Below are 23,650 nucleotides of genomic sequence, written 5' to 3'. Positions count from 1 at the left end.
AATGAACGGAAAATGATACCGGTACTTAAAGTTTGATGCAGACCTGCAGAGTCCGGGTCCCGTTGAAAGTAATCCAAGGAAAAAAGTGTATATTTCCAAAGGTAAGGGTGGGAAAAATATATCAGATGAACACATTTACTCACGCAACTCCTTTTTCTTTAACCAACTTTTTACCCCCCTCTTCTTGTCCCTCACCTTTAGCGCTCCCCATTTAAACTCGGCACCCGGCGTTTGTTCCGCCCCTCATTTGCAAAACATATCAGAATAAGTGTCTAAAATAAAAACAAATACATTACAAAAATATACAGTTGCAAATACATATTTTACATTGGTTACACATATTTACAAAGAAAGACGGTACACCGAGAGTTTTCAAAGCTTTAATAATAATAATAATATAGCTTTGACAGGGCAGTTAATGGTAGCAGCACCCGAGCGCCGCTAGCGGCCGTTAGAAAAAGTACATATATTGTCCGCATCACTGAATAAGCCGCAGGGTTGCAAGTTAGGGAAAAAAGTAGCGGCTTATAGTCCGGAATTTACGGTAATCTTAAAAATTATTATTACGCCAGGTCATTTCTCAGGTGTTCAAATACTTATTTGCAGCTGTATCACACCAATAAATCGTTCAAAAATCATGAATTGCGGATTTTTCTTTTTAGTTTATCTCTCTCACAGTGGACATGCGATTCAGACCCCTCCATGATTTCTAAGTGGGGAAAAATAGCAAAATAGCAGGGTGTTCAAACACTTATTTTCTTCACTGTATGTTTGCTGATTGCTCTATGACTGGCTGCTTTTACTGCATGTGGGTCGTATTGTGTCCTCAGATCGCTTTGACATTAAAAATCTTTTGCAAAAGGGAAAATTGTCTCGTCTTTTAAGGACTTTCTCGTCCATTTGTCACATTGACTGTGCAATTTAAAAAAACAGTAAGGGAAAGCAGCAACAGCAAACATTTGATCAAGCAGCAACTGAACAAATAATGCGGTGGAGGTGTGTGTGTGTGTGTGTGTGTGCGTGTGCTAAACAGATAATGGACCAAAAGGACATCTCATTTCAATTCTCTATGTCACATGTGGGGAGAAAAAAATGAGCACATTTTACTTGGAATTTTCTTCCTAAAACTATTACATCTTTATCATTTATCATTATCTGACAAACATTAGAAGAGCAGTTTTTACTGCATTATACGGATAAATATTTCACATATTTCATCGGTGTGCATAAAATTAAATCTAAGTATAATCGTTGCAGTTTTCTCCGTGACACTGGGTCGAGTGCACACTTATGAACACAAATATTTATGGCAATGACTCACTCACTTGTATGCCGTTTCCGTGGTTACAAAGCATGAAAAGCTCCACAAAACCTAGGTCTGTTCAGGTAGAATTCTGAAAATTCAAACAGAGAAAATGTTACTTTGTTATTCAAATGTTTATATTACGGTTCTGTTGGTGTTAAATGCCGAAAAAAACAAAAAAACTGCTGACTGACATGAAATTAGCACTAATATGTACCAAATATATTTTTTAAAAAATGTAAAAAAGCATAGGAAAATTGTACATAGAGTTTTTCAGTGTAGCCCAAAAACTATGGCAGTAAGCAAATCCTTTTAACAGAGAAGTCAATGGAGAATGAATCCTGTACATGCCCCAGCTCACTTGTTTTCTTAAAGGGACAGTGTGTATTATTTTCCCATGAGAAGTTGCTGTGTTGGTTCGATTCCCCGGCTCCTCCTCCTGTCGAGGTGTCCTTGTGCAAGGCACCTAATCTAGGTGCCTTGCATGGCCGCCTCTGGCCATCTTTGTGTGTGTGTGAATGGGTAAGTGTGAAGCGCATTGTAAAGCACTGCGAGAGGTCTTCTGTGACTCGAAAGCGCTATATAAAACCATTTAGTGCAACCAATACGAGTGCTGGAAAGCACAAGGGGGAGTACAAACTATGGAGACTCAGTGAACGAACCAAAGATTTTTTATTATCATTTCACTTCGTTTTGTCATTTAATGAATTAAATTAAATACATTTCTATACCAGAAAGAGGCGTTTAATTATAGACACTAGCCCTGTAAGCCGTGCTGTGATTGGTCGTCATTTTTCATAGTCGGCAAGCAACAGAATGTCCACCTGAACATGGATGTTGCTTCTTAAAGAGACAGTGCGTGTATTGCGAAGTCATGCAACCGAAAGAGTTTCTAAAAAGCACAAGAAACTAGGGAGACTTCAAGTAACCAAACCATGTTTTTCTTCTTTTTTTTTGCAAAGCCTTTTACAAGCTTTTTGGTTTCTTTGGGCACCCTTAGAACCACAATGTCTGCCGATTACGTTAGATGAGGCTCACTTTATGTAAAATAAATGCTAATTCTTTAACCCATGATTATTTTAAAACACATGTTTATATGATCCGGTATTTATGCTCAGGGTTGGGTAGGGTTACTTTAACTTGATTACTTTCAATTACTTTTGGATTTCTCCAATACCAAATATGCTAATAAAAGACCAAAGAAACTAAATATGAATAAAATGATGACTCACAACACGTGGTAAGCTTTCTCTCCTGGCTTTGATCTCTTTGATCTCCGGCAAAACTAAAATAAAATGCGACAGAAACAAAATGAAAATAAATCCAAACAGCTTGCCAACATCTTTTTTGCCGTTCCATGTATTACGTTACTCCCCAAGCCTGCACTAAATTTAGTCATTTTATTCATATTTAGTTTCTTTTGTGGGCAGCACGGCGGCGCAGTGGTTAGCGCTTGTGCGGCACAGTTCATGTCATGGGAACCTGTCGTGGGTTCAAATCCAGCTCCAGACTTCCTGTGCGGAGTTTGTATGTTCTCCCCGTGCTTGCGTGGGTTTCCTCCGGGCACTCCGGTTTCCTCCCACGTTCCAAAAACATGCATTTCAGGTGAATTGGCCGGTCCAAATTGTCCCTAGGTGTGAATGAGCGAATGAGTTGTCTGCGATTGGCAACCAGTTCAGGGTGTCCCCTGCCCACTGCCCGGAGATGGCTGGGATGGGCTCCAGCCCCCCCGCGACCCTAATGAGGATAAGCGGTGTAGCTGATGAGATGAGTTTCTTTTGTCTTTAATTAGCATATTTGGTATTGGAGTAATCCAAAAGTAATTAAAAGTAATCAAGTTAAAGTAACCCTACCCAACCCCGTTTATGCTTTATTATTCAAATCAATATTGTTTTCAATTAAGTCTTCTTTACCACTGTCCCTTTAATTTACATTCCATAAATGTGATATTAATTTGAACACTGTTAAGATAAGTTGGGGCACATTTGGAGTATTATTACAGTAAAGAAAGTATCCCCCTTGAAAATAAGAATACAAAAGTACTGGTCGAGTGTCAGCATTCCGTGATTAAAGTTTACTTTGGGGGGAAAGGAAAATATTTTCTTTTACCCAGCAACAATCGCATTGAACCTCAGTTAACTTCTTCTGGTCCATTCCACCGGGTTGTGTGACAGTGACTGAATCGTTGTTTATTGTGATGGATCCTTCTTAAAGATGGATGTCCAAACCTTCTTTTCTAATCAGACATCCGTCATCTCTTCTTCCATGTCGTTGCCCCCCTCTCCGCCATCCTCTTCCTCTTCTTCCTCGTCCGACGTCACGTCCGGCTCGTCCGACTGAGCGATGCATTTTCCGCAAGAGCAGACGAAAACGTAATTCTCCCTGTAAACGTTTCGTGTGAGGGTTAGAATGAGGGCTTCAACCAACCACCGACCGATAGTCGACTACTCGCTGACTATTGAAAAGATTACCGTATTTTCCGCACTATAAGGCGCACCGGGTTATAGGGCGCACCCCGAAAAAATCGTTTTTGGTCCTATATTTTCCATACATAAGACGCACCGGATTATAAGGCACTACAATGGGAACGTCGACAAAACAGTCAGATAGTTCAGTCCAACTTATTACCCCCGTAACATTCCCAAAGCTTGCAAAGAAGCAAATACGTGTCGTAGACACGTGCGGATGCGGTGTCCGTGTACGATGTCACTCAAATGCATCGTTCCAAATATAATTCGGAAGGTTAAAGTCTTAGGATTCAAGAAATGCCAAACATTCCTTAGTTTCTATTTTCTTTTTCGCTCGCAACTTTACTGTGCATATGACAATAAACACTTGGAATTGAGTTTAATTTCAAAATAGACACTCCATTCCATCCATTATCTGCACCGCTTATCACAGAAACATCGAGTTCAGTCCGAAACAAGATACAGGGACAATATAAAACCCGGAGTAGCTCACCGAAGTCGTTGTGTTCATAATAATGTGCAGCCAATGTCCTCTTATATCCGTGAGGGTAGTAAATCCAGGAGAATAAATTCTTTACAAATACAGAATAGAAAAAAATGCTTTCTCTATGCCGTCAGCCACGTGCTATACACATTCATCTTTTTCGGCCAATTACAGGCTTTGTTTTGCCGTTTAAGCCAATGCCAGCCTGTAAATGATAAAAATGATCCGCCTCTTGACCTCCGAATAACTTTAGCCAATAGTGATCGATTCAACTGATGATTGACACATTGGTTAGCCAATGAAACGCCGGTAAATAAATCCCAGCATACACCGCGGACTACTTGGCGTTCGGGGGAAAATCTAGTCGGTGGCGGCAAGTTAGTTGCAAGACTTTGCAAATTAATATTGATCCATAAATAAGGCGCACTGTATTATAAGGCGCATGGTCAGCCTTTGAAAAAAATAAAGGCTTTTAGGTGCGCCTTATAGTGCGGAAAATACGGTAGTCGAATAATGGGATAATGATGACTTTTTTCTTAAATTTAGCATGAAACCGATTTCATTAAATGTAAAATTATAATGAAAAAAAAAGAAAAACGGGTACAATGAAAAATGCATTTTGGTTAATAAACATACTGCAGATGTGTACACAAAAAAAAGCCCCATCTAAAACAATTGGGCACAGTGCTTGCTCAGGAGACACATACCATATTTTCTCGACCATAGAGCGCACTGTGTTAAAAGGCGGAGTATATGTAGCTGGTTCTAGTCCTGTATTTAACACTACACAGGGCGCACCACACGATAGGACGCGGGCGCCCTCCGTTGCACCCGATGTTGCGCCTAAATGTGACTCCCTTTTGCATACACTATGCGGTGTTGGGTACATTGGCAAATATAGACTACGATACCTTTTTTGTTTTAATCGCGCCAATCAATCCATCTTAATAAACACATTACACAGACTAAGGATCGACCATATGGGGTTTTCCGAGGCCGATATTAATATATATTTTCAGTATTGATAGGTGGCCGATTACAGATATTTGGCGCCTATATTCAATTGCTGTAAAAGCTTCAAAATTGGCTCAAGAAATTTTTAATCATGCAAAAAGAAACAAAGGATAATTGTTGTAAATTCAGATAAAACTTAGATTTCTGAAACATTTTACAGCAAAAAATTTGAATTTCAACAAGACCAACGTGACTGATATTTTACTCAAACCAATAAACGCCACAATGACGCGCTTGTGCAGAAAACATGGCGTCACACACAATGCGTCCATTGTTTGCTGAAGTACTCATGGATACAAATGCCGTAGCGTATCTAGAAGTTTGAACGTTTTTGTGTAACCGGAGGCTGAACAGAGTTGACCCCCCCAAAATTGCTCTCCCTCCATTGATTACTTTTGGCGTTTTCGTCCGCCACCATGTGTTGATTTCTACGCTATGTGGAAGAACATAGAAACCAAGCAACCGCAAGATCATTGAAGATTATTGAATTGACGGTGGAGGTAGCTGAAATACGAACTCCAATACGTTTTTATCCATGTGTTTTACTTTGTCGTGGATACTTAATGCAATGCCCTGTGTATGTGTTAAATACAAAACTAGAACTAGCTAGGAAGACTACAATGCGCCCTATGGTCGTGGAAATACAGTTGTCTTTTTGGCTGTATCCAAGCTAAAAAGTTTCGGTACTTGATGCCGATATTCCTGTTTTTTTCACTCCAGTCAGAAACTATTGCGCGTGAGCAACTCTCAACTGAGATCATAATCATGAAAGATGCCTCACTCTGTTGGCGAGAAAAATCCATAGTAAAAATTAGGGCTGCATGATTTTGAGGAAAAAAACGAATTGTGAATTTTCAGACCAGTATTGCAATTTCGATGCGATTTTTATTTTTTTTAAAAAGGAGCATTTTCTGTGCAAGTTTGGTTATTTTTGTAAGTACTTAACCCCTGGATGCATGACCAACCACTAAATACAGTAATCCCTGGGTTATCGCGGTTATTGGGGACCAAAACCAACCGCGAAAAGTGAAAATCTGCGAAGTGGCGATGCCCCTTCAAAAATGCTTAAAATATATATATATATATATATATATATATATATATATATATATATATATATATATTTTTTTTATTATTATTATTATTTTTTAGACCCGCGAAGCTCTGAACCCGCGAACGTGGAACCGCAAAGTAGCGAGGTCCCACTGTACACTCTTCCATGAGTCGTGGGGAGAAAACTACTAATGGCATCATGTCATAAACATGTTTTAGGAAGAATACCTGGAATATGACGTTTTTTTATTTTAAAAGATTTTGAAGAATAACAACCCATGGGGTTATATTTTATCCCACTTACGCATTCAAGGGTTGATAATATTGACAGAACCGTCAGACTGTTGAGAAGCAAAGACATGTCTGTATGATGTCACCAGTCACCCCTCGACATACCCTTAGAAAAGGTATAAAATACTATTGTTTAGTTTTTCCTGATGATCAATTTTGACCTGGGACCAGATAAGAGTTCAAAGTATTTTTCCAGATGTTGTCCATCTAAGATGTAATTGCAAAAAAAGAGAAGAAAAACCCGACTATTTCTGTGTGTTCTAACTTGGATTACAGACGCTCCCCTACTTACGAACATTCGAGTTACGAACGGTACATACGAACTTTTTTTTTCGGGATGTCGAAAAATATCCGGACATTGCTGTAAGTTAGATTTTGTGCACCATATTCTGAGTACAGGACAGTACTGTAGTGCTTCTTTCCGCCGCTACCGCCGTGTGGCAGTGTGAGATGTCACCCAGCATCCACACCCCCGAAGAAGAAATCCACCTTCCTCTTCCTAGTTTTTGTAAACATACTTTACTGTATCTCCAGAGAGCTAAGAACTTTGACATTTTTGTTGTTTAATATCTCCTGCATCCATTCAATATAGTTGGTGTAAAGTGTAAAGAAGAGGCGAGCGGTTTCTTTCGAAATAAAAGTGGAATAAGAAAGCTCGATGCGGTTGAGAAAATTGTCGGACCGCTTTTTCTGACTCTTTTTACCATGGAGGAGGACCTCTTGAAGCGCATCTTCCAAAAGTAAGTTAAATTCAACTTATCTTATAGAGCAGGGGTCGGGAACCTTTTTGACTCAAAGAGCCATAAAGCAAAAAATTTTAATTTTATTTTGGGAAAGAGCCACACCATATATTATGAGACAAATTGACTAAATTGCTAAACCCGCGCCCCAGACAAAAGCTTAGTCTTCAGCACATTTATTTTTGATGATTTGATAAAAATTATGAAAAGAGAATAATGCCAGAGCCCCTGTCCCAAAATCAACAAACATACCACTTTAAACTTCTCTTTTTTGCAATTACTCAAGATCGGTTAAACTCCTTTTGACCCTTTTTTTCATACATATTGGTTTCAAAACCAGATGCAAGAGGTTATTGTGAAAAAACGTCACAACATTCTGCAAATAGGGAGCCTGATGAGCTCACTTTTGGCGCAGACGGCGTAGGGCGAGAGATGGGAGGGAGTGCTTGCACTTTTTGCATAGCTCCACCCATCCCTCCCACTCACCCAATCAAATGACTAAGTTCTCTTCCGGTGTTTTGGCGTATTTACAGTTCTGTGGATTCATCATAAGGTATCTGAACACAGATTATATAGTGAACTTTTATATAAAGGATTCTTTAGCGTTGTACAGCCAAAACGAGTTCCCCCCCCCCCTTTTTTTTGTTTGACACCTTGACTGTAAATTGTAGTGAAAAACGTGCCCTATATATACTGCGAAGTAACGCATTAACATTTAGTACTGGTTTGGCTCTGCGTGTTCCTGAATAGGAAAGACAATTCAAGTTTAGAACAAGATAGAGAAATTTTGCATGCAATCAAATTTTGCATGCAATCAAATTTGTCTCTGAGCCACAGATACTCATAGAAAGAGCCATATATGGCTCGCGAGCCATAGGTTCCCGACCCCTGTTATAGAAAATATCGTTATCTTTATAGAGAATATTATTTCTTGAAATGTTTATTTTCAGTACAAAACAATACAGGTACTTATACAAGCCTTAGACACACTCATATAAACCTTAAACATACAAAATATAGCACTGAAGAAATTTTACGAACAAATTAAACGTACTAACGATCGTCCGTATTGTATCTCGTCCGTAAGTAAGGCAGCTTCTGTACTCAATTATAGTAGCACTTGGAGTATTCGGGGCGGCAGTAGCTCAGGAGGTAAAGCTGACGCTGCTATCGGTTAGTTAGTGTGTAGTTAGTGTGAAGTACATTGTAAAGCGTTTTGGGAGGTCTTCATTGACTTAAAAAGCGCTAAATGTAAATGCAGAACATTTACATTTAAGTATTTGGATGTGGGACAAAACGTCAGAGTGTTACCTTTCAAAAGAGACCAAAACCGTTCAGATACTCGGTTCAACGACAGCATTCAATTTTTGGGTATGTCTTGGATTTGAGGTGAATTTCACAGGATTGTTAAGGAGTTAAACATGAAAAAAACCACAGTGTCATACGATTACACAATCGCACTACGTCTCATCGCAATGTCGATAAGATTTCGGTTAATCGCGCAGCCCTAGTAGAAATAACCGACAATGAATTCCATTGTCTACTATTTCTACTACCGATTTTTGTTGACAACATTTGTTGACGATCATTGCAGCCCGAATTACAATCCAATGAAAATGTCGCCAAGAATAGGTTCAAGACACTTCTTCCTTGCTAAGTTTCAATTTAGCTGGGAAAAAAAAGTGTACCATTGAGACCTCCAGAGAGTGTGATGCCGTTAATTACACGGGCGCATTGGCTTAAGTGTGACATTCGGCAGGAATTTAACTCTATGTGACTCTGACAAGTGCTGGGATTAGCGCGCTACAAAGGAACCGGTACTGTAACACATTGTTGATGAAACTTTATAACTACTGTTGCTACCTCTATTTAGCTATCTATATACGGAAGCCGGGCAGCACGGCGGCGCAGTGGTCAGCGCGTGTGCAGCAGAGTTCTGAGGTCATGAGATCGAACCTCCCTGTGTGGAGTTTGCATGTTCCCCCTGTGTTTGCGTGGGTTTTCTCCGGGGACTCCACCCACATTCCAAAAACATGCATGTCAGATTAGTTAGCTGGTCGAAATTGTACCTAGGTGTCGATAAGCTAGTGGGGTGTCCGTCTCTGTGTGCCCTGCGATTGGTTTTGGAGAGGACGTCGTTGGGCGTCGCCCCAAAATATATGCAGAGAGGAGATATGGCAAAGAGGGAAAGCTGTTTATTGCATTCGCTCAGCAACGTTCGAGGCATGTTCTAAATTCGTCCAAGAAACACTCGGCTCTATACTGTGCTCAAATGTTTTCCTCGGAATCGAAAGCGTTTTTTCCGGCCCGACTCACTCAGTCAACAACTTGTGATTTCCTGTATCACCATTATCTCATGAATCATGTCTCCCGCCAGATGTCTTCACACAATAGGCTACTGTCAGCTCGAAGGCTGCTGACTAACGGTTAATCCACAACACCTCCACTTGGGAGTTAATCTTAAACAAAAACAACCGAAAAATAAAACAAAACAAAAAATAACAAAAGCAGAGGTTTGCGGTTGAAGGCTGCTGACTTACAGTTAATCCACAACACTGGCTGGCAACCTGCCCAATGCCTGAGGATAGCTGGGATGGGCTCCAGCACCCCCGCGACCCTACTGAAGATAAGCGGTGCAGACAATGGATCGATGGATTGATGTAACCAATTACTCTTTTGCCGTAACGTGCCCATCACTGTCTTATATCAACACTATTGAGGAGTGATCACTCAGTTGAACACGCTATTGGCAAAACCCTTTTCAGTCGTCTTCAGAAAAACATAAATCCAAAAATTGAAAAGATTGAGGTCTTAAAGACGACAGCCCCTTCCAGAGTTAGAACTTCGTGGATCGATAAGATAAAAATTAAGCCTGGCACATGTGCAGAGAACTTGGGTACCGGCTGTCTGGCTTCATCATTGATCGGCGAGGATCGTTGGTGCGTTCAAGAGACTCAAGGAGAAGAGATGCCCACCTGAGGATTTTGTGTCTGCTGTGTCGGCTTCGGTCCCGTTGACAGCAGTCCAAGTAACTGATGCAGATCTCCTGGAAGATGACCAAAAAAATATGTATAGATTCAAACTTAAGAGCAAACTTTAGCAATATAAGACTAATTTAAAATAAAAAGCATTTTTGTAATTAATTACCGTAAATTCAGATTACAGAGCACACCTGATTCAAAGCAGCATGGTCAAATTTGAGAACAAAACTCAATTCTGTCTGTGCGAGAGGGACTGAATTTTAAGCTGCAGGCTTCTAGGGTCATAAAAATGAACTCAAAATTTTAGGTGCACGTTATCCATGAGGTTTTACGGTAGTATATTATCGTATTCTTGCAAAAGTTTTTCATTCGAAAAATGTCGCTGATCACAATCGCGAAACATTGGATGCAATGAGAATCGAATCCCAGTCACGCCAGTGAGGGCGCCAACTCCTTACCATAAAACCAACGGTGATATAGAGGACATATGAAAAAGGCAGTAGGCTTTGTCTCATTATAGTCACTGTTTTTAGGCTAAACTATGAAAAAAAACCTGCTAATTACTCCAAAAAACATGGTGATTGTTTTTGTAGATCCTTCTCGATACAGTTTTTCATAAACAGGCGTCAAAAATAGGCCATTTCAAATTGGAAAGAGGAACAATTGTGGACTTTACATTATGTTTTATTATACTAAGGCTCAGAATGCAATTATTTAGTTACCCTTTTGTGGTAATTTTGAATGTATGTGAACAAAATGTTTGAAATTGTTAATCTATTTTTCCTTCTAACATGATGTTTTAGGGCACTACTTCTGTGCAACTGCGGAATGTTATTATCTGAACTTTTTTTAGGGGTTGGACAAAAATTGATTCATGTATATTTTGTTATTTTAGGAGATTTTTAAAATCGGCGTTTCTCCGCAGAATCTATTTTAAGGAGTTCATAATTGGCACGCACAAATTTTATTTTATCATCTTTGTTATGTTAAGATGACAAATGAAAAAGGTTTTGTTAGGCTTAAATTGGGCTATGTCTACTATTATCACACCATTTGAATTCACAGTACCAGAAAGAGGATAAAGAAAACAGACAGTTGTGTGTGTGTGTGTGTGTGTGTGCGTGTGTTATTTAGGAGTTAGGACTTAAATTAGGCTTTTTCTCACTATTATCACACCATTTTTATTCACAGTACCAGAAAGAGGATAGAGAAAACAGAAAGTCGTGTGTGTGTGTGTTATTTATGGGTTGGACAAAAATTGATTCATGTATATATTGTTATTTTAGGAGATTTTTAAAATCGGCGTTTCTCCGCCGAATCGATTTTTAGGAGTTCATAATTGGCTCGCACAAATTTTATTTTATCATCTTACAGTGTTAGGATGACAAATGACATATGAAAAAGGTTTTGTTAGGCTTAAATTGGGCTATGTCTACTATTATCACACTATTTTAATTCACAGTGCCAAAAAAGGGATAAAGAAAACAGACAGTTGTGTGTGTGTGTGTGTGTGTGTGTGTGTGTGTGTGTGTGTGTGTGTGTGTGTGTGTGTGTGTGTGTGTGTGTGTTATTTAGGAGTTAGGACTTAAATTAGGCTTTTTCTCACTATTATCACACCATTTTTATTCACAGTACCAGAAAGAGGATAGAGAAAACAGAAAGTCAGATATGTGTGTGTGTGTGTTATTTAGGGGTTGGAAAAAATTTGATTCATTTATATATTTATGTATTGTGATTTTATTTTTGATTTTCAAAATCTGCGATTCTCCAGGGAATCGATTTTTGGGAGGTCATATCAGGTACGTACAAATATTTTAATCGTATCATCTCAGTGTTAGGATGACATATAGATAACATATGAAAAAGGTTTTGTTAGGCTTAAATTTGGCTTTGTCTCACTGTTATCACACTATTTGAATTCACAGTACCAGAAAGAAGATAGAGAAAACAGAAACTCGTATGTATGTGTGTTATTTAGGGGTTAGAAAAAAAAATCGATTCATGTTTATATTATGTTAATATTTCAGTTCATGACATTTTGTGGCTGCAAAACTATTGCACAGTATACATGTTATGTTGTCTCAATTGAAATAAACGCCAGCTACCAGACTGACTGACAGACTCGTGTGCATTGTTTGAACATTATTCATGATTAATTGTCCCAGAAGTATATAATTTGAGTTTCTTGTTTTGTTAGGAAAAAAAATGATATCGCAATCATTGATTATATCGGATCGTAATACTGGTAGAATCGCAATCATCTAAAGTTGTCACATAAATCGAATCGGCACCTTCATATTGTGATATGATCGAATTGTGACCCAAGCATACCGCCTGCCCCTAGTGTTAGTAAGGTATGTTGGTTTGTTTGTCAATTTGTGTGTCTGTACACTTACGACCACCATTTCTCACAGGCAGTCAGGTAGGTTACCCTAGATATGAAAAATGAAAAACAAGCGCCGAATCAGCATTTTTTCCAGAAAAACATTCAATATCAACACCATCTTTTACAGGAAGTCGGGTAGGTTACCATAGATGTGAAAACTGCCCCGAAAAAGCCAACTTGGTTTTTTAGTTTTGCTGACTCAGCAGATTTCCCAGAAAGATATTCCACTCTCCTAGGCCAAAATGGGTTTGGCCAGGAAAATGGTTTCACGTCTCAACGTGGGTGATGCTCTAATGGTGCACAGCCATTTTAGTGTTAGTATTGTGTTCATAATTTACGTTGCTACTAAATGTTTTCCATCATAACTGCACATATTCAACTACCTTTGTCGCTTAAAATGTTAAGTTTGATTAGAGAAAAAGTGAGACAAAAATGATTTTCAATAGAAAAATGGGGGTGCATGTTATACACAATTGCGCATTATACTATACACGAATAAATACGGTAGTAATTGTTAAATCAATAAAAGGATACATGTTTACAGGTACAATACTTTCATTTGTTAAACTAACACCTTTACCTGTAAAAAGTGTTTGCTCTTTGGTTTAAATGTCTAATAGACTATTTCATTGTATAGTAATTTTAAATAAATCAAAGGTTTCTACTTCACTTTTTTTGACTATCACAGGTTCTTCTTTGAAACGTAACCCCAGTGATAAACGAGGGATTGCTGTAATAGAAAAACCTGACATAAAAGCATTATCCAAAACGAAATTCCGACCACATGATGCGTGTCAAGTCTTCTCCTAGCGCCTTGTGAACGACCGCCGCCCTTTGCCCCCCGCCCTTTGACCCCTGCCCCATGCGTCAGCTGACCTGCCCCGGTTGTATGTCGGCGAGGGCGCTGAGGTGGAGCAGGAAGTTGTTTTCCGGGAACGAAGCTTCGGCGTTTGGCACGCAGCTGTGATTGCCTGGAGAGAAGCAAAAAAAAAAAAAAAAAAAAAAACTTAAAAAGGATTTCCATTCATCGCTTTCTTTGAAAAAGACCGAAATTGCCTTCACTTACATGAGCTCTGGAGCAGGAAGAGGCCGGAACCTTCACTGTTTAGAAAGTCTCCCGTTTCTAAAGAGGAAAGCAAGAAAAACACAAGCTACAACCTTTTCTTCATTTCTCTTCATAGCACATACTGTCTTTGATCTCAAACAGCTCTTAAAGGGACAGTGTGTATTATCTGACCACTAGATGCTGCTGTATTGTGTAGTGCAACCGAAAATGAGTGCTACAAAGAACAAGGAAGAATAAAAAAATCGGGGACTCAAAGTGACCAGACCGCAACAATTTTCTTCTCATTTCTTTGCACAAGCTTTTTGTTTTCTTTGCAGCAAGATGGCAGACAATCATTTCAGCGCTCTTTAGGTGAGGTTATGGTTTGCATCCATCCATCCGCTTATCCTCAGTAGGGTGGCAGGGGTGCTGGAGCCCATCCCAGCCTTTTTCGAGCAGTGGGCAGGGGACACCCTGAACTGGTTGCCAGCCAGTCGCAGGGGACACAGGGACAGATAATTCGCTCGCTCATTCACACTAAGGGACAATTTGGACCGGCCAATTAACCTGACATGCATGTTTTTGGAATGTGGGAGGAAACCTACGCAAGCACGGGGAGAACGTGCAAACTCCACACAGAACATCTGGTATGGACAAATCTCTATTGAATGCTGATTTGTGTTCTATTGACTCCTGCTCAATGTGATGGATTAACAGCATTTTTCACATTTCAGTGTGTATTTTTAGCACCGCCTAGTGGTAAAAATTCATTAATAAAACAAAATTGTTTAGTATAAGCAAAATATAAACTATGAAAACATGCATTTTCAAAAATACTCATGGTCGATCAGGCCCGCTAAGGGATTGAACAACACTCAGAGAAGCGCAAGAGAAAAACAAGCTGCAGGTTGAAATATGTCAACTTGATGTTGCCAAAGCCAGGTGCCTCTCACAAAGACACTGAACTTGTATTTATTTCTCTCTCTCTTTCCCTCTCTCTTTCTATTCCAACCCTTTTCTCCCACTCTGTCTGTCTCTCTTTTTCTCTTTCTTTGTTGTGCTTTGTCTCTTTCTCTCTCTGTGTCTTTATCTCTTTTGCTCTAACTTCCTTTTATTCCTTTTCTCTTTCTCTCTTCATACCCTTCACGCTTTCTTTTCTCTCCTTCTGTCTTTCTTTTTTTCTTTGGATTTCTCTCTTCCTCTCCCTTTCTTTCCCCCTCTCTCACGACTTCTCTTTTTATCTCTTTTGTTTCTCACGCTCACTCCCTCTCTCCCCTTTTTTTCTTTCTTGGTCCCTCTCTCCTTTTCCCTCCCTCTTTCTCTTATTTCTTTATCTCTCTTTTTCTTTCTCTTTAATCTACTAGTCCGGCCCCCGAAGGAATGTCTGTTCTATCGTGTGGCCCCAGAGTTAAAATGAGTTTGACACCCCTGCAATAGCCAGATACAAATAGAAAATATTGCAATCATAATTGTGATTATGCACAATTTCAATTGACCCTATTTCCAGTCTATAAGACACTATTTAATTTTGGCAAAATTTGGGGATTGTAAGTGCACCTCATTGTCCAGAAAATACGGTACATATTGACGTCTGGCTTGCCTAACGAGACATCTTTGATCCTTGCTTGCAATGACAGATGTCCGATAGACGCTCGTCTATAGATATCCGATTCCGAAACGTGGGCTTCACCATGACGCATGTTCCCCCCCCAAAACGGTGCAATTGGATCATGCACTTTGAATTCCCTCACCTCTCTCGATGTCTTTGTACAGCTGGTCGATAAAAGAGTCCAACTGCACCCTCTGCTGGTCCTGGAGCTCGACTGCATCGCATGCATGAACCCATTGACTCAAAGAGCTGGAGACAGGAAAAAAAAAAACATGTCAAGGACTAAAAAGCGAAATGCGCTCTTAAAAGCAAACACGAGAGGAAGAAAGGTAAGCTGACCTTGTGCCGATGCCTTGTCCGTTTGTGCCCACCAACGCAAAGAGCGAGCGGAAGCCCTCCGGAACAAACCACTGGAACACGCACAATACTTTATTTAATCAGGGTTCATACACCACTTTCATGGCCTTATTCGAGTACTTTTTAAGAACTTTCAAAGCCAATTTATCAATTTTCCTAGTACCAATAAAGAAGAAATCCGGTGTGATTCATGTATTTTGCAGAGCCACCAATATATTTGCGATCTTTAATCTTACGTGTGCACTTTTCAAGACACATGATTTTTAGATCTTAAGTAAATCACGAATACATTTGTGGATCTGAAAAATATCAGTGTAATTTCTCCCCATGTAGGTCATGAATAAAAATTATATAGCTTACATTTTCAGTTCCAGGAAGTTCTTCCATTTACAATTTACCACTGGGAAACACTACATTAATTTGCATGGCTCCTAATTGAAAAGGGAATCCTTGCACTAATACACATCTCATAGTGCCCTGTTTGGGTAACATTTTGGGAAATGTGGCAACAATTTCAAGCACCCACAAGCACTTTACTCCAAATTAAGGACTTTGCAATCCTGGAAAACACATTTCAACTCGAGCATTTTCAAGGATTTCGAGCACCCGTACGAACCCTGTTTAATCGGGCTATTAATGGGGCCTCACAAGAGGGGTTAAAGTGCAAAATCTAAATGGAAGAGTTGCAGCAAATTTTTTCTAGGTTTTCCCAAATTTGTATTTTGCTTAGATGACCTACAAATTCATCATACAAAGGGCTGCATTCAAATGAACTGGGAAATTAGGGGTTGGAAAAAAAATTGATTCATTTATATATTTATATATTGTCGATAAAAGAGTCCAACTGCCCAGACATGTGAACGCCTGGAAGTCAATTCGAGGACATGCACTAAAGAAAAATGTGAATAATCTTTATACATTGGTGCCTTGACTTACAAATAAAACCTGTTCATATCTCAAATTCTAGAAATGTTTTTAACCCATTCCGGCCCAATAAGAAAAATAATCACTCTAAAGCACGGGTGGGTAAACTGCGGCACGTGGGCCACATGCAGCACAACTGGCCTTTTTAATCCAGCCCGTAAAGCAAAAAGGAAAACAATACGGACAACAGATAAAAAACATATTGCGTTTAGTTTTCATGATTCTGTATTAGCAAATGTTTTTGTTACCATACATTTTTCTTATAAATATATTGATCAAGTGTCACATAAAAGAAGGCACTTTTGTATTTGGAGCTTTTTGGCTTATTATCCTATTGAGTGCTTAAAAATGTTGAAAATAGAATAAGATATATATACATAATGGTAAAAGACCTGGACTATAATTTTAAAAATGTTGATTTGGTGCCAATCTGATCACCAGTGTCCTATGTATGTCCACCCCTATAAATAATACATTTTTCATTAGGAGTTAACGTGTACTATCATTTCTACACTGTACTACACTTCCACTTTGTCTTTCATAATAACGTAGTGAATTTAAATTAGACGTGGCACTCCAGGATACACATGATATAAAGATTAAAAGTGAAAAATAAGATAAAAAGAAAGCCAGGATAAATACGCAAAAATATGTACAAGGTAAGGCTTGGAGACGAGGTAGATTTGATGAGAAAATCAGGTTAGGATTTTTAATTTTGTAAAAAGAAGGTTAAATAATATATGCACATATCCCTGGATAACACTGTAATTGTTAATAATGTAGAGTATTCAACGTTTGGTCGGAATATCGTTTTGCAATGTCAGAAAAGGATCAAACAATGTCAAAACTTGTGAAGTTAATACGGTGATTGAAGTCAATCACATAGATATGTAATCTAACTGATACTGGTGGAATTTGAGGTTTGGGAGGGGGGCGTTAGCTTCATTTGCGCATAAAAAGTTGCCGTGACCACTCCACCACAGGGGTCCGCCCCTCCTGGGAGACTGGAAACAAGTGCTGGATTTTGACCAGCAAGGAGCAAGAGAAATGTCCTAACAGGTGGACCTGGACCAAGGCCGCCCTGGCTGGTCCTGACCAAGTCTCAGCTCAATGGGCAGCCAGAGAGCTTTGCCAAGTCAGCAGCCAAGCCTGATCAAGCTAGCGGCCAAACCGGTAGGACAAAGCCAGCGACCTCAGAGGAGCCTCAAGCCACCAGCAGTCAACCTCTGCCTCAACACCCTGCATCGGTCCTCTTACCAACTGGGTCTCAAACCTACCGGGATTCCTCATCGCTCTACAGCTGATGACCTAAAGACCGGGCCATCATCTTCATCTAAACAAAACTTCGCAGAACATCTCGTTGTTGCTAGGTATTGGTCTTGGCGTGACGTGAAAGGGGGAACTATCAAAATACAGTAACGTAATAATCAAGCCAACGTTGTTGTCTATCCAAATGGTGCCAGTTTAAGTTCTCTACTTATAGTTTTGTTTTATTTTCTTATTATTGTTTCGTGTTCTATTCAAGCTTCTTCAGTAGACGATTAGTAAAAGAAAAGTCCATTAATCCAAGAGTGTGTGTGTCTTAATTAAAGTACATTGAACTATCAAAACGGTCAAAAGAATTCACCTAAAGAGTGTGTAGCCACCCTTCAGAATAACTAACGAAGGTTTTTCATCCGTTTTCCTGATGTAACTTTCTAAAAACGTTCGTGGTGCTGCAAAAAGGCGAGACGAGTTTTGAAAAGAATAAACTCCGCTCTTTCATTCAATTGGTCAATAAATTGTTTGTTAGAATAATTTATAATTTCATGCATATTTTGTATGAGCTAAAACTCACTTAGCATCAAATGGGCTCTTTTTCCACATCTTATAAGATTACAAAAAGGGCCACTTACCCGACTCAGCCCATCATCATACATGGCTTCCTTGAAAAGAGTTAGGAGCACTGCCAACTGACCCTAAAATAAAAACATCACCAGTCCCCACTATATTAAATGCCTAAATGATTTATTTATAGATGAAGAAAATCTCCACAATATTTACCCTGAATTTCTCGCCCAGGAGCTTGTGTGCCAGCTCGTCTTCCTCATTTGCCGTTCGACTGCAAAAGTGTGAGAAGAGTTGCTGCCAGTGGCCTTTGTTTTTAGCCTGCACAGAAAATTGATAGTGAAAATGGTTAGCGCAGGGCAAACGTTCACTGACAAGAGTACAAAGCATATGAACATTTATATTTTTTGACTGAACCTGGGCAATTAAAAGAGAACTATAAGGCTGTTCATTCACTTTGTTAAGACAACATTAGAAGACTTTTAATGTATGTTCATTTTCTACTATTGGAGAGCAAAAAAGCCCAGCACAAAAATGACTTTCACTTTCGTTGTTTCAAATAACAGTACAGTACTCTGTCGTACTAATTCACCATGTACCTTAATGAAATCTGATAACATGAAGTTTTGTATGTAATTAAAACATCCAACGCAATGTATTTATAAAATAATGTTCTCAACGTACGTAATTATGTCAATTTGAGGGACATCTTCAAGCACAGAACATTACGCAAATGTCTCTTTTCTTTGGCTTTCTAACAGGTTTAGCAACTTCAAACACCGTCATGCGATCCTTGTGGACATCTGAGACCACGCCCAAAGAGGCATGATCTGGTCGAGCGCCCCTGGTCCATAATAAAAGGGGTAGATGTCGATAGCTCGTCATTTTTCTCCGCCCTTGCTCATCGCAAGTCGGCAGCTTGGCGCGGCAGTGTCGTCTGCACTGCGCTTTGAGATCAGCAGGTTGTTACCAGTCGGCGCACGAGACCAAATCTCTACTCAACAACAAGTAAGAGGACGGTTTCAGATTTAACACTATGTTTGCTGGTTCTTGGGAATGAGCGTTTTTTTCCCGTACAAGGGAATCTCCCCAAATCGACTAGCATTATAGAGGGAAACTTTCTTTTTGTGCTAAAAAATTCCAGACTCGAAAACTCCCATAATCTCTGGCGCTTCACAACTCCTTTTTTCAAAAGCCTTTATTCTCTGTGTTAATAATTTGTGTGTACTATTTCAAACGGCCCGGTTCATTATTAATTCATATCAGAACTCAAAAGAACTTAAATAACGTAATTTAATTTTTTTATCAGTGCAGAGAATTATAGCATCCTTCAGAGAAAAATAAAGATTTATGGTAGAGCACGAGCAACACCAAGAGGAAAATTTTTCTGCTTGCAGTAAAGAATAATTTGTTTCAATCCTAACGATTTTCAAAATCAAAGCTCGAAAAATCCCTTCACTATTACATATCATCATTATTATACAATGGAACTCATATATTTCACAGTTCATTTTCACAGGCACTGTATCAGTATAGCCGTGTGGTATCCATATTAAAAATGTTTAAAGGTGAAATTTCACACTCAACACTCACTTTGCAAACAGAAATTAGCGCTATTTTAAACAGCTCCACTTCATGTCCCACAATTTCCCCGGTGCCGTTAAAAGAAAAAATCCGGTGTGAATCGTGTATTTTGCAGAGCCGCAAATATAGCTCCGATTTACATATGCCATTTTTAACTTTGCGCGAGCATTTATCAAGGCATATGAATTTGAGACCTTGAGTAAATTGTGACTATATTTGTGGATCTGAACAATAAAAATACAATTTTTTAAAGACAAATCTCTAAAGGGGTTGGGTAAAATGACAGTCATCTGTAGATTACATTTGTCATTCAGACGTAGATGTTTAGAAGAAACACAGGATTTTGACAGACACTAAGTGGCGCTAGAGCAGGGGAGGGCAAACTGAGTCGCGGGCCCCATTAAGGAAACTAATTAGGCAGAAGGGCATTTATTTACTCTTCAAAGTCTCTATATTTATTTTTTACCTAGGGTGCCATGGCTAATCTCGTTGCATACCACAATGTTTATACCAACGACAATAAGGACAATTCTAATTCTATAAAACACATCTTCCAGATCATTCAAAACTTATTAAAATAGTACTTGAACATACAGATACAGTAATATTATAAAAGGGATGCTAATAATAAGTCACTTTAAAGCCCCAGTTTCTGGTAGTAATGTCTGGAAATTATCATCACTTGGATTTCCTCTTATATGTCAGGAAACCTAAGTGTATTGGTTTATGCTTTAATCTAAATATATTTATAGTTGAAAATAATTATTCTTTAATGCAATCAGTTGAGGAATTTGCCACTAGATGTCGCTAGCGCTGCACCATAAAGTTTAGTTTAGAGATTGTATTTCTTCTTGTCTGAAAGAGCAGAAACTCGCTAGAACCTAATTTAAAATCAAGTTATCAGTTTTAGTGTTTGGAATATTGATATTAACTACTAATCTAGAAAGAGATGGCACCAATGAGCCAGGCAGAGTCATCTAACACAAAACCATTCATTATTGCATGTAATCACCAAGAAACAAGAGAAGGGACACTGGGAAAATTGGCCAGTAAGAAGGTTAAGTTACTAGCAAAAGTAAATCAAGTTTCCCGCTGTAATGCTAATCAATTCGGAGGGATTCCTTTGTACAGAAAATTCTGCAAATACTTTCCCCAAGTACCAACAGTGCGATGTTTAGTTTAAACAGTCACCTTGAAAGCTGTGTCTGGAGTTAAATTTCGTACTCCGAGGTGTTTGAGCCTATAACCTACCCCGCATGTTGATGGAAGGCTGCAATGCAAACTAGCACGGTCTACCTTGGTCTGGCTGACATGCGAGAGACTACAGGAAGAAAATAGAGGGAATTGTGGTCGACATCCCTCCCTAGAGACGCTGGACTGACATCACGCCTCTTGAGCATTATTCTTTTTTTTTTTTCGGGGAAGGTGGTGCTTTTCTCCCGATAGGTTGACATTAGGTTTGAAATTGACTGTCTGCCAATGAGCTTTCGTTAGGATTGTTTTGGAAGCCAATGGGTCGAAATTTAGCTGACATTAAGTTGGAAATTGACAGTCCGCCAATGAGCCCTCATCAAGATTGCTTTAGAGCCAATGGGCGGAAATTTAGCAGGGTTAATCTGTATGCAGGAATTTCCCCTAAACAGCGCATTTACTAATTATGGCGAAATTATTTCATGAATACATAGATGTGAATGTTTTCAATTACAATCACAAATTTCCGGTTGTCAGACTTTGTCGTAGTTTCATTGGAAATTGTTGATCTGTTATGTAGTTCCAGGAACTGTCCATCATGGGGCGCTGTCATTTCACCCATCCCAAAGGCCTCTTTGAACTGAAGTGGAAAGTGAATACAGTGGAACCTCGGTTCTCGAACGCTTCTCAGTTCGCACAAATCGGTGCTCGACCAAAAAATTGGAGAAATTCTTGCTTCGCTGTTCAGTCAAAGAATCGGTCTTCGAACGCCGGTAATGTGTGAGTGCGTACGCTACGGTGCGATGCTGAGCGGCACACGGGTGGAGATGGCCCCCACCCCTCGTGACCAACTTTTATCACGTGTGTTACAATGTATGTGTTTCACCCGGTGCGGTTAGAAGGGGGCACCAACTGTCAATGTAAACACTGAAGTACTGTATGAAACTTCAGTGTTTACATTGACAGTTGGTGCCCCCTTCTAACCGCACCGGGTGAAACACATACAATGTAACAACGTGCACACGTGCCTCTTTTTTTGCTTTTGATATCGAGGAACGGGGCAAGAAATCCTATTCATAATTCTTTTATCCTTTTTTATTTTTACACGTTCATGTTAGCGTAATCTTTCATAGGGAAGATTACGATAACGCGAACGTACGATTAGCCTGGGTTAGCTTTATGATTCGAGGTAAACATTCATGGTGTTGGAACTGAGCCCAAAATTCAGGGTGTTGGAACGGAGCCCCCTTTCCAATGAAGCGCTTAGCCACTTGTGGTGCTAAATGACTTGTAAACGACCTGATTTTTTATTTTTACACGTTCATGTTAGCGTAATCTTTCGTACGGAAGATTACGATAACGCGGACGTACGATTAGCATGTGTTAGCTTTATGATCACGTTGATCATTCAGGCTAAACATTCAAGGTGTTGGAACGGATTAAAACAATTATACATTATTTTTAATGGGAAAATTGATCTTCGGTGATCGACCAAATCGGTTCTCGACCAGGCTTCTGGAACGGATTATGGTCGAGAACCGAGGTTCCACTGTACTCAGGTTTGCCTGTGGTAACGTAGAAATAAAAGGAAGAAAAGTGGTCCTGACGAAACAAAGGCATATGTAGTCTGATAATACAGTGAAAACAAAAAGGAAGAGTATTTGAAAAAAAGGGGGAAAAGAAGAATGGAGTAGTCGCTGTGCTGAGCTAACTTGCCCTACAAAAGAACTTTTTCTAGCTCAAGTAGTTCTTATGTAGATAGATAGATAGATAGATAGATAGATAGATAGATAGATACTTTGTTCATCCCCGAAGGGAAATTCACATTTCCAGCAGCATCCCTGATGCGTTTAATTTATAACACATAATATGCATTGTGGCTTTTTTTTTCAATGCAACTGTACTGTTTGTAACTTGAATAATGAATACATGCAGGATAACGCTACATGAAAGAGAAAATACATTTATTTCACATCAGTTACATTTTGAAGATACCTCAGGCCCTTTGAAGACAGCCATTATGCTGATGTGACCCTCAATAAACATGAGTTTGACACCCGTGATTTAGAAGACCAACAAAAAGTCCTAGGTTCAAATGGGGCATTACTGTAAAACCGCCCAATAATAATAACAAACATGGTAGTCATTTTACCTGCTTAACAGTAGCAACCATTCTAGCCATCAGCATGATGCTGGCCGTCTCTGGAGGATAGTGCATGCTCCTGCGGAGGAAATGTTGTTTTATCGTAGCATCCGCTAAAACAGTGTTTTGCAACCAGTGTGCAGCATAATACTGCTCAATGTTATCTTTGCATAAAAGCATGCCATTTTGTGAGTGTACAGACGCTGCCCTACTTACGAATGAGGCGATCGTTTGTGAATTGAATTTGTTC

The 23,650-nt window shown here is 39.3% G+C and overlaps 1 protein-coding gene across 1 annotated transcript in view; it reads right to left on the bottom strand.

The window, feature by feature from the left end:
- Window positions 1–366: 366 nt before the first annotated feature.
- smyd5 (SMYD family member 5) overlaps window positions 367–23,650 on the bottom strand; it is a 29,987-nt gene continuing 6,703 nt past the window's right edge. Inside the window, exons 5-13 of the mRNA XM_088343556.1 lie at window positions 23,410–23,479; window positions 18,699–18,803; window positions 18,551–18,613; window positions 15,714–15,784; window positions 15,517–15,623; window positions 13,787–13,843; window positions 13,597–13,691; window positions 10,329–10,399; window positions 367–3,685 (exon numbers count right to left, since the gene is read on the bottom strand). Of these exons, the coding sequence (XP_088199682.1) occupies window positions 3,544–3,685; window positions 10,329–10,399; window positions 13,597–13,691; window positions 13,787–13,843; window positions 15,517–15,623; window positions 15,714–15,784; window positions 18,551–18,613; window positions 18,699–18,803; window positions 23,410–23,479 (781 nt within the window). The 3' untranslated portion in view covers window positions 367–3,543. The remainder of the gene's footprint in view (window positions 3,686–10,328; window positions 10,400–13,596; window positions 13,692–13,786; window positions 13,844–15,516; window positions 15,624–15,713; window positions 15,785–18,550; window positions 18,614–18,698; window positions 18,804–23,409; window positions 23,480–23,650) is intronic.

Source organism: Urocampus carinirostris, chromosome 9, assembly GCF_059441175.1.
Source record: "Urocampus carinirostris isolate Australia breed hairy pipefish chromosome 9, RoL_Ucar_1.0, whole genome shotgun sequence".
In the NCBI taxonomy this organism is placed as follows: domain Eukaryota; kingdom Metazoa; phylum Chordata; class Actinopteri; order Syngnathiformes; family Syngnathidae; genus Urocampus; species Urocampus carinirostris.
This window is presented reverse-complemented; position numbering and strand designations above follow the sequence as displayed.